Source organism: Vicia villosa, linkage group LG1, assembly GCF_029867415.1.
Source record: "Vicia villosa cultivar HV-30 ecotype Madison, WI linkage group LG1, Vvil1.0, whole genome shotgun sequence".
NCBI lineage: Eukaryota > Viridiplantae > Streptophyta > Magnoliopsida > Fabales > Fabaceae > Vicia > Vicia villosa.
This window is the reverse complement of record NC_081180.1, coordinates 26,713,578-26,731,802: the sequence shown is the minus strand read 5'-3', so window position 1 is coordinate 26,731,802 and position 18,225 is coordinate 26,713,578. Positions and strand designations below refer to the sequence as shown.

General features: G+C 35.0%; 1 protein-coding gene across 1 annotated transcript; it reads left to right on the top strand.

Moving 5' to 3' along the window:
• Positions 1-12,988: 12,988 nt before the first annotated feature.
• LOC131632021 (probable protein phosphatase 2C 35) lies at positions 12,989-16,359 on the top strand. Its single transcript, XM_058902785.1, has 5 exons — positions 12,989-13,182; positions 13,440-14,552; positions 15,551-15,682; positions 15,861-15,965; positions 16,063-16,359. The coding sequence occupies exons 2-5, from the start codon at positions 13,644-13,646 to the stop codon at positions 16,063-16,065; spliced, it is 1,149 nt and encodes a 382-aa protein (XP_058758768.1). The 5' UTR covers positions 12,989-13,182; positions 13,440-13,643; the 3' UTR covers positions 16,066-16,359.
• The last annotated feature ends 1,866 nt before the right edge of the window (positions 16,360-18,225 follow it).

The following is an 18,225-nucleotide window of genomic DNA, read 5'->3' as shown; positions in this document are numbered from 1 at the left end:
TTCATAGGATTCTTAATGGCACAAAATCCTTTTGAGAGATGAATACTCCTGTTGAGTTAACTGAACATAGGACTGGAGAACATCACGAAGATGGGGTGGGCTAAATAAACTTTGAGCCTAAAAATCTTTTTTTCTGAAAACCGTGAACCAGGCCACGTTACAACCCTCAAAAGTCCTAATTGAAGCAGGGTTTATTTCGAAAGCATACTTAAACAAGAAAGCGTTCCTGACTCCTATCGGTTATGCCGAAAACTTGTGTTGGTATCATATGCATACAAAAAATCAATGTCATCTCTTAACTAGTGATTCATTCACAAGGTTTTGCGACATCTTTTTTTAAAAAAAAAAAAACTTCAAGACTTACATAATTGTTGCATTTTCATTATCATTCTGAGAATAAACATTTTTCTGCTTGTAAACATTTGTTTGACATCCAGGAAGTTTACATCTGATTATCAGTAGAAAACTAAAACATTGCCAGGGGCATGTTGTTTTCCCAGTATAATGCTTTTGCAAGTTTGATTACCATCATGGGGCAAATCTCGAAGACTCTGTCAAGTAAAAGAATGCGCCAAGTTTAGTCAAATCTGGGGCAGCTACGTCGAGATTTGACAAATCTCTCCAAAAATCTGTTGATCTGGGGCAGATTATTCCAAGTCTTCATGATGCCAAGGATCTCTATGAACCTTTTTCAGGTAGTTTCCTTTCATAGACTATGTAATCTGGGGCAAGTTGTGAATCAGAAGTTACCTTGATCACCTCATTAGCTTGAAGAACAAAGGTTGTTGCCATGATCAATCCAGAGTATGTCACTCTCTACCAAGAAGTTTTGAGACAACGGTTGACTGTTGGGTTTTCTTTCTCACCTTGTGTTGAGTTTTGAACTAAAATCCCCCGCATGTTAACTTGTTTGCTTTGATGTTAACTTCTTATTTCCTCTGCAAGTTCAGAATGGAGATTTTCTCCAAAGAAATTTTCTCTGATTCCCCCTAATAGAGCTTGATGTGTTGTCCAACCTTTTTGATAAGAAGAAGATTATCTGTAAATTCCTCGCAGAAATTGATAATCCCCACTGAGTTTGTTCTTCGTGGAAGAATTTTTCTTCAGTGTTCCTCCTCAGCTCATTTGTCAGGATGGAATTAATCCCCAGTTGAGTTTATTCCTTAAGGGGCAAAGCTTTGTTTGACCGTTTCTATCCAGCTTGTTCTTGGAGTTGAACTTTGGTCTCTTACAATACTATTTTGAACCTCTCTAGGCTGGGAAACCTAGATTGAGAAGGCATTTATTTTGCACCTCTTGAGGATTATGCTTTCCTCTATAATGGAGAACTTGTTTGTGATTGATGTTCCTATCAGATATCGAAAGATTTATTTTCCAGCAGTGATGTTATTGCACTCCCTTGGAATTTGTGCTTGAAAGCAAGGGGCAGGTTTTGACTTTGAGCAACTTGTGTTATCCCCATCATGTTTTGGTTGACAACAAATTGAAGCCTCTTTATTTGAGCAAGTTTGTGCGTCTCCACATATCAATCTTATCTTCAAATCAAGTGATGATCTCTCATACTTTATGAACTTCTTGATTCCCAAATGGAAGAAGCTCAACGAATGGCAGTCTTCTTCATGAAGACAGTTCGTTCCGCTTAAGGATTTCTCGACAGGGTCGGCAAATGGCAGTCTCTTTCAGCAGAAGATGGTTTGTTCCCTTTGAGATAACGGATGGCAGTCTTCTTCATGAAGACAGTTCGTTTAAGAATTCTTATTTTAAAGTCAGCAAATGGCAGTCTCCTCCATTAGAAGACAGTTTGCTCACTTCTTCCTAAGATGGGTCAACGAATGGCAGTCTCTTTCAGCAGAAGACAGTTCGTTCCGCTTAAGGATTTCTCGACAGGGTCGGCAAATGGCAGTCTCTTTCAGCAGAAGACAGTTTGTTCCCTTTGAGATAACGGATGGCAGTCTTCTTCATGAAGACAGTTCGTTTAAGAATTCTTATTTTAAAGTCAGCAAATGGCAGTCTCCTCCATTAGAAGACAGTTTGCTCACTTTTTCCTAAGATGGGTCAACGAATGGCAGTCTCTTTCAGCAGAAGACAGTTCGTTCCGCTTAAGGATTTCTCGACAGGGTCGGCAAATGGCAGTCTCTTTCAGCAGAAGACAGTTTGTTCCCTTTGAGATAACGGATGGCAGTCTTTTTCATGAAGACAGTTCGTTTAAGAATTCTTATTTTAAAGTCAGCAAATGGCAGTCTCCTCCATTAGAAGACAGTTTGCTCACTTTTTCCTAAGATGGGTCAACGAATGGCAGTCTCTTTCAGCAGAAGACAGTTCGTTCCGCTTAAGGATTTCTCGACAGGGTCGGCAAATGGCAGTCTCTTTCAGCAGAAGACAGTTTGTTCCTTTTGAGATAACGGATGGCAGTCTTCTTCATGAAGACAGTTCGTTTAAGAATTCTAATTTTAAAGTCAGCAAATGGCAGTCTCCTCCATTAGAAGACAGTTTGCTCACTTTTTCCTAAGATGGGTCAACGAATGGCAGTCTCTTTCAGCAGAAGACAGTTCGTTCCGCTTAAGGATTTCTCGACAGGGTCGGCAAATGGCAGTCTCTTTCAGCAGAAGACAATTTGTTCCCTTTGAGATAACGGATGACAGTCTTCTTCATGAAGACAGTTCGTTTAAGAATTCTAATTTTAAAGTCAGCAAATGGCAGTCTCCTCCATTAGAAGACAGTTTGCTCACTTTTTCCTAAGATGGGTCAACGAATGGCAGTCTCTTTCAGCAGAAGACAGTTCGTTCCGCTTAAGGATTTCTCGACAGGGTCAGCAAATGGCAGTCTCTTTCAGCAGAAGACAGTTTGTTCCCTTTGAGATAACGGATGGCAGTCTTCTTCATGAAGACAGTTCGTTTAAGAATTCTAAAGTCAGCAAATGGCAGTCTCCTCTGTTTGAAGACAGTTTGCTCACTTTTTCCTAAGATGGGTCAACGAATGGCAGTCTCTTTCAGCAGAAGACAGTTCGTTCCGCTTAAGGATTTCTCGACAGGGTCGGCAAATGGCAGTCTTTTTCAACAGAAGACAGTTTGTTCCCTTTGAAATAACGAATGGCAGCCTTCTTCACGAAGACAGTTCGTTTTGCTTAAAGATTCCTCAGCAAAGTCAGCAAATGGTAAGTCGCTTCAGTGTAAGTGACAGTTTGCATCCAGTTCCTTTTCTCAAGCCATGTCCTTGATTAAAGAAGAAGTTGATCCCTATTCTCAGCGGCAACTCATTGTTCTCAGCAGCTTATCGTCAACCATTGAGGCGGTAATTCAATTTTCTTCTACCTTCAACTATTGAGTTGGTAGCTTATCGTTAACCATTGAGGCGGTAATTCGATCTTCTTCTACCTTCAACCATTGAGTTGGTAGCTTATCGTCAACTATTGAGACGGTAATTCAATTCTCTTCTACCTTCAACTATTGAGTTGGTAGCCTATCGTCAACCATTGAGGCGCGAAAGGTGATGCTATAACCTCTCTGACGCAAAGTGTTTTCCCCAGAGAAGTTTCTTTTCCCACCAAAGTTCCGTCTCTCCAACAAAGTCTTGCCTTCCCCAGTGAAGTTTCTACTCGCAAGACATTTGTTTCCCCAGCGGAGTTATAGCAAGACATTTGTTTTCCCCAGTGGATCACCTGTTACTCCCCAGTGTTGTCATGCTTTATTATCATCACATGCATTCATTAACATTGCATTGCATCTTAGGATCAAAAATTGTGTCTTATATATTTAAGTCTCTTCGATTTTGTCAAAACGAAGATTTCCAATCATCGTATCTCCAAATCGAAGAAACTTAAATAGGGGCATCTGTCATACCCCAATTTTTGACCCTAAGATCCTATATCATTCATATTTCAATCACTAATCAAGAGTTTCACTTGGAAGTTTTGTTTGTGGTGTTGCACTCACCTCATCAATAAGAGGGACCATCAAGCACCAATGATTGTTTATCTTTTATGCATATTATACTAACCCAAATACCAAAAATATTGCTTTTTTTCTTTGTAGGCTTTTGTTTTGTAGGTACCAAGCCAAGACATGCATTAAACAAGGCATTTTTCACATTTTTGACTGGTGAAATCGATTTCCCTACTGGGTAAATCGATTTCCCTGCAGCAATCTTCAACAAAATCACATTCTGGACAGCATGAAATCGATTTCCCTCCTGGGTAAATCGATTTCCCTAGTGTATTTTGCGCCAAATTCTCTTCTGGAACAGAGTGAAATCGATTTCACTCCTGGGGAAATCGATTTCCTTAAGGCGAAATTCAAAAAAAATAGAGAGGGAAGCTTGATTTGATTTTGGCACCTATTTTCTTTGACCATCTTTGTCATTTCACCAATTTTCCACCTCATCAAAATAATTCTCTTCATTAAACCCACTTAAACCCCATTTTACCACTTTTTACCATTTAATTGCCACTTTAATCACCAATTAAACACAAGCTAATTACCAAATGCAAAAAGACCAAACTACCACTACTCTTGCTCTCATCTTATAAATAGAGCCCACTACTCTCTCATTTCTCAAGCTTTTGAGAGCCAAAAAACCTCTTGCAATTTCTCTCCTCATTCCTACCAAATTCACCAAAGCTCTTCATTCTTTCATAAAGTTTGTGAGTTACATCTTGAACCTCACAAACTTTGAGCTAAACCACCATCCATTTCACTTTTTTTTCTTCAATTGTTGAGAGATCAAGATTTGTGTTGGTGATTCTTGAAGTAGATCCAAGTTTTGTTCAAGATTTGGTAAATTTTCTTCATCCTTTTTGTATATCATGATGTAGATCTTTGTTGCTTGTGTGTGATGCATCTTTGATGCTATATTGGTGCTATTTGATGGTGATTTGATGGAAAATTCGTGCTCCAATTGATGTTTGATCATAAGGTGTTTGTACATTTGTTCAAGTCAAGTTTTATGCCTCTAAATGCTGTTTTTGCTGATTTTTACACTGAGTAAATCGATTTCCTTAAGGCTGAAATCGATTTCCTGCTGAGCGTGACTTGTTTTTTTTGAAAATTGCACTATGGAAATCGATTTCCCTCAGCATGAAATCGATTTCCTGCTGGCAGAATGTGGTTTTTTGCCTTTTTTGTGCTTGTTTTGGCTTCCTTCTTCCTACACTTCATTAATATCATTGGATCTAGGATGTTGATAGGTTTGAAAGAACCAAATCCATAATATTAGATGAATGATATTAATGATAGTGTGAGTTGATTATCTTTATGCATTTTATCTTCTCCTTCTCTTTTTTTTTCTTTTGATCGATGAAAGTCTTAATACTTTGAGAATTCTTATGGATTCTTAGTGAAGACTAGATCGTTACCTATTTTCTTTACGTGCGGTATTTGTAACACCCCATTTCTACCCGGCAAATATATATAAATCAGAGTTTTTCAAAATTTCTCAATAAACAAATGAGGCGTCACATAATCAAAACAAAACAAATCACCTCGTCGCATAAAGCGGATACATAGCACCTTTGAAATAGAATAACTTATATTATTAAAACACAGCGGAATCACTTAAGAATGTATTCAATAAAATATCTTCAGTTAACTTAACATTTTGTCCAACCAAAATGAAACAATTAAATAGCAACATCAATAATAGTATAAATCGTTCCCCCAGAGTGCTACGTATCACAGCGACAACCGACTCGAGTAACGGCAACTAAATCTTCATACTTGAATACCTGCACGTTGCCAATATAAAGGCAACGGCGAAACAAGAGAAAAGGGTGAGATATCAAATCATATAAGTGGGCGTATGATAAATTGCATGCTAGGATTCAGACATATAAAATCATCACCTCACAAGTATCAATAGCTACTATACACATCATACTTCTACAGTTCGTTAGTCTCACATACTTTTCATCACACAACAAGTCATAATCATGTAAATAGTATCCTCTAATAAATTTCACATATTCAAGTAAGCACAAAATTCAATAGTATAATACTCAAAAGATTCAATACTATTATCCCAAATATATACACAATCCATCATTATCACATATTCACACGTTTAACCAATTATATATCAAAACATCACCAATTTCAATTATCACATCTCATGTACACCTGACAATCACATAAATGCATATATTCAAACATCACTTAACCTCAATGTGACTCAATGCAAGACATGTGACTCTATGCATGTGGTACCCAATGTGGACCCAAAGTTCCACCGCTTCCGATTCATATAGAATCTAGCCACGCTTCAGATCCGGACAAGATCAAAGCCACCAAATATAAACATATAGTTTACCGCTTTCCGAATTCACTCTAGAATTCAAGCCCCGCTTTTGTTTCAAAGCAAACCACCTTTGTTTCAAGGCACACCATGACATGAATGCATGTATAATGTTGACAAACATATGCAATTAAGATCATCTCTACCATCTTAATATTTAGCATATCACAATAATTCAACTCGATGAATTATCCACCAATTGTACACAACATTCACAACACATACATATCATTCACATATAAAAGGCCAATTAATCAATTACGATTCACAAAATCCAATTAACACTAGTAACCATACTATCTCATGTTAATTCTCATTTTGCCAATTATATATGAACATACACATTTAAAATCAAGCAATTAATCATTAAAATCAATGCTATCCAACTACCCACAGAGAATCAATATCAAAACAACATCATTGACATAATAATATATATTTCTAAACATACATATTCAAGTCAAAACACAATTACGGATAAATTCTCAAAATATCGTAATTTACCGACAAACCAAATAGTTGATCTAATTCCAAATTGTATTCTAATCAATTAAACACATTGAATTTAATTCAACTATTAATTTAATCAACCAATTAATAATCACACTATATTAATTTAATTAACTTCTATTTCTACTCCATTTCCAATTTCTAACATTCTATTGTTCAAGACCATTTTTATTGAAAAGAATATCACGCTAGCTTTCTAACGCCTCGAACGGAGACTCAAACGGAGTTACAGTTCAAAAGATATGAACTGTTAAAGTTCCAATAAAAAACAAACACCGACATTATACATTCACAACTCTAAACATGTCAGAATTACTCAAAACAAACAAAAGTATGACTCTTAGTAATTCAAAACAACTCTAACAACTTTATTATCAACTCTAACAACTCTATTGACAACTTTAATAACTCTATTGACAACCCTATTAGCAACTCTAACAACTCTATTCAAATTAAAATAATTTAAATTAGTTTATTAATCTAATTATTTATTTCTAATTCCAAAACTCCTAAAATTATTACAAATAATATTAATTCCAATTCCATTATATTCTATTCCTAAAATGTGTGTCAATTTCCATTACAAAATCAATATTTATTTATAAAGAATATTTTAATTAAAACTCAATTTCGGTTGATTCGTAAAATATCACAATTTCAACAAAATAACACCACCACGTTAATCTACTAATTAAACTTAGATACCACGTCAATTTTCATCAAATTCCAAACAACTAATTATACAGCTTAATTCGGCTATTTTGATCAAACGGAACGATTTATTAGTCCTATAGTTATTACTATTAACTAGCCATTTATTCTACTTGTACTACATACTACATACTACATACCACATACTACATACTTAATCATTCTTTAATTCTACTGTTTCCAATCTATATATATTATTTTCATTAAAAGTCACTTCTACTATATAATCATTAATAGTTGATATAGTAGTCAAATAGCAAGAAAACAATGCATACAGCACATGTTAGATTAGCATAGAACGAAATGGTGAATTAGCTTAGTGGAATAAAATGGAAACAAGTCACATAGCTTGCTGACCGTCAACCAATCCAAGGCTGTGACGCCTGTCATTGGGCATCTTGCCAACCGTCACTTATTTTACCCATTCATGCGTTTTATTTCACTTTTTATGTATATCAACACTCACGGTTTATAATATTCTCAACAACAAATCAGAAACGTCCAAATATTATCACAAACAGTGTTGACAAACTTCAATTTCCAGAACAAGTTAACATGACAATTTCAAACAACAACTACAGCAATTAAGGGAAAACATTATTTCTAATTTTCCAGCAACAATCAACACAAGCAAAAGCAATAAATCTACACATCCAATCCCCACATACAATTATTCATGAGCCCCATTATAGGAAGAGAACTCCACCCTTACCTTATCAATGGAAGCAACTCAATGGGTCTCTAATTGCATCTTTACTTGACACCATGGATGCAAAATCTTCAAGCTTTTTCTTCTTCTCCATAGTCTTGCCTCTTTCTCCTCTATTCTTGTTTCTTCATTATGACAACTCCCCATTTCCAAAATCTCTAAAACCCTAATATAAAACCAATTGGGCTTAGTGTTTAAATCCCCTCTTTATTTAATATCCTCCAAAATCAATTTAGGCCCAATAAGAGATATAACTAAAATAATCAATTATATCACTTATAATAATAATTCCTTCAATATAATAATTCCGACTTATAAATAATATTATTCTTAATATTATTTTCCGAATATCCGTCTTCAATTTATATAATTCCAAATACGCCCTTAAATAACACCGACAATCCAAATTCGACTAAATCAAATATCTAAATCCTTCAATAATTTAATTAACCAATTTAATTAAATTTGGGGTGTTACAGTATTGCTTTCGGAAGGCGATCTACATATCGTTCTTCTCGCATACATTAGCACATAAAGTTTTGACCGGCCTCGTTGTAGGGTGATTTCTACATAAATCACTTGGCGATCTGCTTAACATAGCGCAATATTTCGTGTCCCGAATCAAAAAGATCAAACATGGAAGAGAATTGTATGCGGTTGATTTAAGACTTGTGGAGGTTTTTATCGTGTAGTCGCTATGATTTTATCAAGCTTCTGATAAGCCCCATTGACTTTAAATCCGAGTACATCATTCACTCACCATAGATCTTCCTACTAACTTTGATAACATACTTGACAAGTTTCAAGATGGTTATCTTTAACATTTAACAACTAACTTTAATTTCCGCACCTTTTATATTACCGCTCTTTATATTACCGCTCTTTATATTTCTCGCCTTATCGCTTTACTTTATCATTTCATCATATTTACTTTCCGTCATTTTCCCTTTGTCCACTTGGACATATGTTTATGCTTCCGCCATTTTTCCTTTGTCCACTTGGACCATACTTTATCTTTTCTTGCTAAAACACTAATAAATAACCAAAATCTAAAAAATACATAAGGCTCTCTTTGGACTATCGGTTACTATCCCTAGCACTTTGGAGATTCAGACTTATGGACCTAGTACCTCTGGACTCATTCTATTACTATCCTGTGATTGTTCTGTCTGTCTGGCATTGTTCTGTTGTATGTTTATGTGTGCAGGTATTTCCTTGAAAGCCCTTGATGGTTAATTCCAAGGCATTGAGATAAGGATTTTACCCGAAAACAACCGTTACTCTGCCCGATTTTTGTCAGAATCTTAATGTGCTTAATGAAAAGTGGTGCTAAGACAATAAGTTCATCTGGATCCCCAAGTGTTAATGTGTTGGTATCGATAATTCCAAAGGATGGGAAATCTACCTTGACTCTTAATGTCAAGTGTTGGCTTCTTACTTGGTTAGACCGTTTCTTTCCTTAACTTTTATTTTACGCAATAGGATAGCCTCTTCATCTCCTCCCATTCTTAAATTTTCAAAATCTTCTCTCTTTTTCCAAAACATTCTTATGTTTGCAAACATTTTCAAAACTTTTTCTTAAAAATATCTTTCGCCCTTAGTGGCTTTTCTTCAAAAGTTTAGACACCGTTAATTGTCGAAACGAGTGGTTATACCCCACGATTTTGAAATTGATTGATAATAACGAGATCTTTTCCGCGTGAGAGAGCTAGTGGCATACTCGTTGATTTTATCCGAGTTGGAGCCCTTCTTTCATTTGCGATGCAAAGAACTTGTTTGTTCTCATGCTCAAGATCAATGGCTGAGTATTTCTCTCTAACGACAACAAAGTGTTTATTCGTTTTAAAAACGTTTTTCCAAAAAAGCGGAACTACATTAGCTCTGACTTCTCCATTGCACCGAGGAGGTATGTAGGCCCAAAGCTTAACGCTTTGCCGAGCTTATTTTAAAAATAAAACAAACCCTTTTTTAGCACACACACACACAGATTTTCAAAAAGGTTCCCGTGGAGTACCACGGATATGAGGGGTGCTTTAAACCTTCCCCTCATATAATCAACACCCGTACCTGAGATCTCTTTCTTGTTTTAAAAACAAAACTTTGGGTTTTTCGTTCTTTTCCCTTTTCCTTTGGAAACAATAAAGCGCGGTGGCGATTTCAAACGAAATATTGATTCGAGTCAATCCTATGGCTTCGATATCAGATTTTCCCCGCTACAGGAACCATGCGAGCTTTTCAATAATCCTAGTTCGTGGCATCTAGAATAGGTGACCAATTTACAGATCCTCTTTCTATGGCGTTATTTATTTTAACAGAAATAAGAGATTCCCTAGAGCCCACCTAACCAGAATAGGGTGTCTGCTCTAATGCCAATTAAAATTTTGTTTTCCTTCTGGAAAGATGTCAAACACAACGTGTCAGAAAATATGTATGGCAAGATTCATTCAACAACGATTAAAGTGTGATTAAAGTAAAAGAAACACAAGAAATTGGTTACCCATTTCGGTGCAATATCACCTATGTCTGTAGGGAGTTAACCTAAGAAAGAAAGTTCACTCTTAATAGTAAAAATATAAATTAGTCTTAGATGAACTCTTCTAACTCAATGCCTTTTTTTCTTAATACTACACATGAATTTATATTTAAGACTCCCCCTAAATATGAAACCCCCCTCACTTTCTCTCAACCATCATTCATAATGTTTGAACAATTACAAAATAGTTTGAATGATGAAACTATTACAACTCAAAACAAACTTTATTCATTTGTATAAGAATTATTCACGTGAATAGAGTTTCACAAAGAAAACACAAAGACTCAAAATATAAGACATGCCTTGCATGATATCTCAAGGTCTAAGTCTTATGAATGAAGAGCTTCTCCTTAGATAGTAAAACACTCAGTTGCATGACGCATTAAAGTTTCAAACAAAACTTACGGCTGAAGTAAAAATAAAAAGCGCAACTCAATAATCCAATTTAATTTGATTTGTAATCTATCATAACCATCAATCTAATTTGCCCTTGATAATTGACCTTTTTTAAATTCTTTCCTTATTCTAAAAGCGCATAAACAATTAAACAATAAAGGAAACAAATTAGGTAAGAGATTTACTTATGCATAGCTCGCTCCTGAGACAAGATGTTCTTCAATGTGTGGGACATCTTGCACCACATATTTGCCTCTAGTTTTAAGTTCACAAAGACAGAATGTCTCATCATAATGTCATGGCATCTTGCATTACATGTTGGCTCTGTTTGACGAGCCATATTTTAAGCATATAGCCTATATCTTATAAGCTCGTATGATAACAAAAGACCTGTTTGGTAACAGTCTTTTCATCACAAACTTATAGCTTATTTTACTAGCTTATAACTTATTTTTCAGACGCTATTTTAAATAGCGTTTTAGCTTATAGCTTATAACTTATCATTTTTCTTCCATTAATACCCTTATAAATTTTAATTATTTTAAATGTGCATTTTTTTTGGAAATCTTGGTATCCGGCCTTGCGACCGACTAATCCAAGAGGGACCAATCCCATCGTCCACAAGTGGGGGCCCTCGTTTAAAGCTAAAACAAAGTTCTGTATGGAATGGTCGAACACAAGAATTGATAGCACCTAAAGGGATTCGAACTCAGGACCTTGAAAGGAGCACACTCTCAAGACCCAAGCCTCCACCGCTTGGGGTAGTGTTTTACCAAACACTTTAATTAGCTTATCAGCTATCAGTCATCAACCATCAACTATAAGCTATCAGCCATCAGCCATCAGTCATCAGCTATAAGATATCTTATCACCCAACCGCTAATTTTACGAAACAAAGTCGTTGTCTATATTATGTCGATCACTTGTAACAACAATTTTAAAAGCATGAGTAAGAAAAGTTCTATAAAATCAGGAGAATGATCAACATATACTTCCTTATGGATGTAACCATTAAAGAACACACCTTTTACATCCATTTGGAAGTGTTTAAGAAAATATAGCTCATGAGAAAGCTTGAAGCACTCGTATGACTTCTAATCGAGATATATAAGCATTCACATTATTTTAAAAACCGAATCGAATCGGCTGATCGAACCAGATGGGTCACCAGTCTAGTCTGATTGTCGAGCCGGTCTGGTATGTGTGATGACCATGTTTATAATTTGAATTTAAAGAATGGATTTGTAAAATTATGAAATTTTGTAGGTGTTTGATTTATTAGAGACCGAGTCACCCGGTTCGATCAATTTAATAACTATATAATTTTGTTATAGAGACCATTTTATTCGACCAAGTTATCCGGTTTAATTTAATTTAGCCATGCGGTTCGACCACTGACTCAATGGTATGACCAATAAATCAGTGATCCACTACTCTCACTGATTTGATGATCAGTCTAATTTTTAAAACACCAGACATACATTTTATCGAAAATTATGCCTCATGTTAATTGTATTTTTCATAACGAGTCTTTATTTATTTCTCAAAGTTTTTCTAGAAGCATCCAAAATTGTTTTGAGAATATCCACATTGAACCAATCACTAAATTAACTAAAGTTTTGAGAACGAGTTTTCAAACATTGTTTCTCCCACTTGATAAAATAATAATTAATACTTATTTAAATTTGTAAAATAAATAAAAATGAAAAAAATCCAACATTTAAAATTAAAAGTATTCAAAACCCACAATCTTTAAAATAACTTGCAACAAAATATAAATAAATAAAATAAAGTGAAGAACTGATTTTTCTAACGTTATCTTTTGAAGAAAGGTTGGTTTTGTTTGAGCTGAAAGAAATGGACTTAATAATGATGCAACACACAATAGAATCTGAAATCTTCTTCTTCTTCTTCTCATGTCTCTCTCATTCCAAATTTCTTCTCGTGAATTTTCTTTTGTACTCTTCCTTCAGCATTAGGGTTTTCCTCCATGCTCCACTGTTTCCATTCTCCGCAAGTGCACTGCACCCACCGATAGGTACATATCTTTTTGTCTCTTTCCTAGAACCTTCATTGCATTTTCTAGGTGTAAAACCACTTGCAACTTTTTCTCAAAAGTCACTCAAAACCAAACCTTTCCACCTTTTTAGGGTTCATCTATTGACCTCAAATTAGACTTTTCTTTGGTTGTTTTTGCACAATTGAACAAAACCCTTCTTCTTTGTTGCAATTGCATTTGATAATTCCTAGCTCACACTTACTAATTTTGTTTATTTTGTTTTATTTTGTCTCTAGGGTTTGCACTTGGTTCTCAATTTCTAATAATGTTCAAAGGGTCAACTTTTGAGTGATAATGTGGAGTGGTTTTTCCAAGCATCTACATTTATAGTTCCTACTTTCTATAAAGTTGGTTTTTTTGTTTTTGTTTTTTGGTGATGCTTTTAGTTTAGGTACTGTTTACAAAAGCATCAGAGCATAAGCATAACCCCTCTTTGGAACATGGGTTGTTCCCATGGCAAGTGTTGCTGTGTGAAATCTTCTTCATTGGATAGCGATTCTAGAAAAACTGGGTTTCATCATAGTCATAGGAAGAACATACTCGCTCAGAGAGTACTGAAACATGTTCCTGTTCCTTCCCACAACTTTGTTTTGGAATATACCTTTCTCACACTGCGAGGTTACTACCCTGATTCACTGGATAAACAAAACCAAGATAATTTTTGCATCAGGACTCAAATTCAAGGTAACCCCAATATTCATTTCTTTGGTGTTTTTGATGGGCATGGTCAATTTGGGAGTCAGTGTTCAAACTTTGTTCGGGATAGGTTGGTAGAGAAATTATCTAATGACCCTGCATTGGTGGAGGACCCCGTTCAAGCTTACAAATCTGCCTTTTCGGCAACAAATCATGAATTGCATACTAGTGACATTGATGATTCTATGAGCGGCACAACGGGAATTACAGTGCTTGTTATTGGAGATACCCTCTATGTTGCTAATGTTGGTGATTCGAGAGCTGTGCTAGCTGTTAAGGATGGGGATCGAATTATTGCACAGGACTTGTCCTCTGATCAGACTCCATTTCGGAGAGATGAATATGAGAGAGTGAAACTTTGTGGAGCAAGAGTGTTGAGTGTTGATCAAGTGGAAGGGCTCAAGGATCCAAGTATCCAACATTGGGGTAACGAAGAGAGTTGGGATGGTGATCCTCCGAGATTGTGGCTTCCAAATGGGATGTATCCAGGAACTGCATTTACAAGGAGTTTAGGGGATAGGTTGGCGGAGACAATTGGCGTGGTTGCTACTCCAGAGGTGTCAACTTTTCGGCTTAATCCTAATCACCTCTTCTTTGTTGTTGCTAGTGATGGCATATTTGAATTCTTGTCAAGCCAAACTGTTGTTGATATGGTATGATATATGAAACCTTCTCTCTTGGTTCTTTTTTTACCCCTCAAAATTTAAATTGTGATTGCAGTCATAGTTGTGGTTACATCATGATCTTTGATATTGTAAAGACCTGTGAACAAACGTGTCCGATGCTGCAGAATTATGGCTGTGATGTGATTATGAAAACTTAAAAAACTTTACATTATGGTCACAATGTCAACAGCAATTTAGTGTGTATATTTTATGAATTTAGATAATATCACCCTAGGTTGAAAATTTGATGACTGATTTAATCTTGTTCACTATAATAATTGTTAAAACCTATCATCTACTTATTTTAAATTGTATTATTTATGAATGGTATCCAAGTTGCAATTGTAGACTTTGGCTTGAAAATCAGGATAAAATTAATGTTTTCCGTGTGCAGTTATGTTTATGGTTCTTGAGTATTTCAAATATCTATTTTGCAGTCTTTTCTAAAGAAGAGCTACATACACCTCAAGAAACACCGTTATAAGATTATTCTTCAATTGTTAGTCTCATGAGGAAATCAATAACCATAGGCTTCTTGTATAGCATAACTGTTCATTTACCAGGTAGTCATGCAAATATAAATGAAAAAAGAGAGCACAAAAATTGTTTGTCATAACTTCATAAGGGCTCATCATATGGGTGTGCTTCTCCATATTCCATGTGTTAATTAGGTCTACCTATCCACTTATCATATTCATTAACTGCCGTAATCATGCGAACCTTAATTTTAAATAACCTCTGATAAAAATGCTAACTGCCAATAGTGATTTGCATATGAAGTGTTTACACAACTCATCTAATTGTTAGTTACTTGTTCAGTAGAAAAATGTAAATCTTACCCTGCTTGTTGCTAATCATCCTTAACCTGTCGCATTACTTTAGATAACAAAATCAATGTTTACTTCCCTCTTGCATTACTTTGTTGAATTTTAACTCTGGCATGATTAATTAATCTTGATAAATATGTGTTTTCTTTGATGGTGTAGACAGCAAAATTTACAGATCCCCGTGATGCATGTGCGGCTATTACCGAAGAGTCATATAAACTATGGTTGGAACTTGTGAATCGAACAGATGACATCACAATTATCATTGTCCAGATTAAAGGATTTTCTAATGTATGGATTATTGAATGTGTTCCTTTATTATCATTTGCTTTTTATGTTTACTTCCTTAAATCTTGTAGAGCATCAATGTAGTATTCAAAATCAAAATCTTTCTACTGAAGGGTTCAATAGTTAGAATTACCTCATCATTGGTTGACTTGTTTTTCTAACTTTTAGCATGACATTGTAGTCTAGTACATCTGGAGTTGAATCAAGTGAGGCCAATGTTGGTACTGCACTGAGGAGCCCAGACACAGTTGTTCTCTCTCAATCATGTCAAAGATCAACTGAATCAGTATGATCTCAACTCTCACAAACATTGTTGGTAATTTTTATTTTGTACGAGCATGGTCTATATAATTACTTTACCTTTTCCCCTCTCTGTTTTGCAGTGATCAAAGAGAAGGATTTTCCAGAAGTTCACCACGTCTCGCTGTAGTTTCTCTAAGTGGTACATTTATATGTTCCGACTTTTCTGAGTCTTTTGCATTGGTCTTGTACATTTACCGGTCGGTCACTGTATAGTTGTTCAAGATTGCCGCCGGTATGAGGTTGATTGTCATGGAAGCAAAACAGGACCTAGTTGAGAAAGTAGAAATTAAAGTTGGTGAAATTCAGGATACTTCATACTTGTTTAGCTATATACCCTTTTCGGAAAGGAAAAAAAAAACTTGTTTAACCATACAGAATCTCATCTTGAGAATGTTTTATTGTATCATTAAGATAATAATCTGTATCAAATGCTCCTTAAATACCTTATATGATTCAAGCAAGCAATAACTAAAAACGGGATCCTATTGTCAACTTTGGTAAAAAAAAAAATGTAAATAATTTATTCATCTTGCATAATTTAAAAAGTAATAACTAGTGTATGTTTGGTCTGGTCGTGAGTTGGGAAAAATCACAAATTTTGTGAAGCTTTAAACTTTAAAGGATAATTTTTGCTAAAATCAATATGGCTCAGTGTAACTATGTCAATCCAAACATGCATTAGAGAACCAGAAAAATTGTTGCCTTTGCAAAAAATAATGTACTACTGATTATTGTTAGTTTTTTGGAATTTTGTTGACTCATACATTCAGCATAATGATAAATAAAAATACATATTTTTTGTGAACAAAAAATAATACATTAGTATGCAAATAGATAAGATTCCGAAAATGATGGATATTAAATTAATGATTCGTGTGTCTTTGGACTTAGCCACGTGTCATCAGCTCGTTGGATCTAGAGTACATTGCACTTGGGCTCCACGGGCACGTCAAGCTTTTCAGTGATTGTGGAGTTTGATTCTCTTTTCTTTTGATTTTGTGGTTATTTATATTTTATTTAATTTTTAAGTCAAAATCCAATTTTTAAGGAGTATTGGTATTGGTCCTAGGTGAAATATTTTCAAAGCCTTTCTTTGGAAAGTGACTCTAGCTAGATTGCTGATAAATGAAGAGGGATACAGTCATATATGGTTTTCAATAACCTCTATTATGTCAAAATTGTATAGAATTTTGTATGCATAATATGAGAGATTTGCTGATATAAAAAATTTGGGAGGGTAAAAGTCATTGACCCTCGCTCGCATATTTGTTTTAATATGTTAATACAACTTTTGTGGAGTTTATGTCAAATATGAAATGTTTGCTATCCAAATTTTGATCTGCAATGTGGTATATGATAAGATTTGAGAAGTTGTTCTTTTCACTCTTATGTGTTTTTTCACTCCTATGAAAAGACTTAAATGTCTCCGGTGTTTAGAGATGTATTTTCTTATTTACTTTTTCTACACACATTTCAGACGAAAATGCTGAGAAATCATTATTTTGTTTAAATTTGGTATGGAGATGCATCTTCATATGCATAAAAGGTTGATTTGGAGATGCATCTCCGTAACCCCCCTTAGTTTATTAGTCGGTGAGCTTTCCGGAAATGCATCTCCGAAATATACTCTATTAGTTCAAAACAACAACGAGCACAAACAATGATAGAATGGAAAACCAACATAAATTAACATCGAAATAAACATTATATAAATTAAACATTCCATTACAAACGGGGTGGTTCAAGACGTTGCAACATCTTTACAATATCTTCGACTGATCTTTGAATCTTCGCAACAACTTCAATCGGACCATTTGTTGAGTAACGGTAAAAAAATACTCCACATAACCTTCAAATCATCATCAATCTTCAGCTCGAGCATGGTGAACCGTATCTTCCCTTTCGTTGTCAATCGAGAATGAACAATACTTAAGCTTGACAATTCTTTGGTTATCTGAATATTGCAAGAAAGTATTCATGTTGGATTTAAGATTGACGGGAAGTATATCCTCGTAGTCCCTAAACTAAAGCGGAGGATTTGCTCCATCAAAATATACAAATGCAAGATGGAGATAGGAATTCATTCTGGTTTTTCTTTTAAAAAATGGAATTAGAGATCCTATTTATATAAATTAGAGATCCTATTTATATAAGGACCTTACAAGCCCTGTCATATAATCAAGATAGAATTCGCACGTGTATTTTCGAATCCGCCAATTTTTTCAAAAAATAAGGGTCTATCT

What these genes read in the sequence shown, in the direction of transcription:
- LOC131632021 (XM_058902785.1), top strand. Translation starts at nt 13,644, where the DNA reads ATGGGTTGTTCCCATGGCAAGTGTTGCTGTGTGAAATCTTCTTCATTG. An exon ending in GCCAAACTGTTGTTGATATG is followed by an intron (nt 14,553 to 15,550) that starts GTATGATATATG and finishes TTGATGGTGTAG; the next exon opens with ACAGCAAAATTTACAGATCC. An exon ending in AGATTAAAGGATTTTCTAAT is followed by an intron (nt 15,683 to 15,860) that starts GTATGGATTATT and finishes ATGACATTGTAG; the next exon opens with TCTAGTACATCTGGAGTTGA.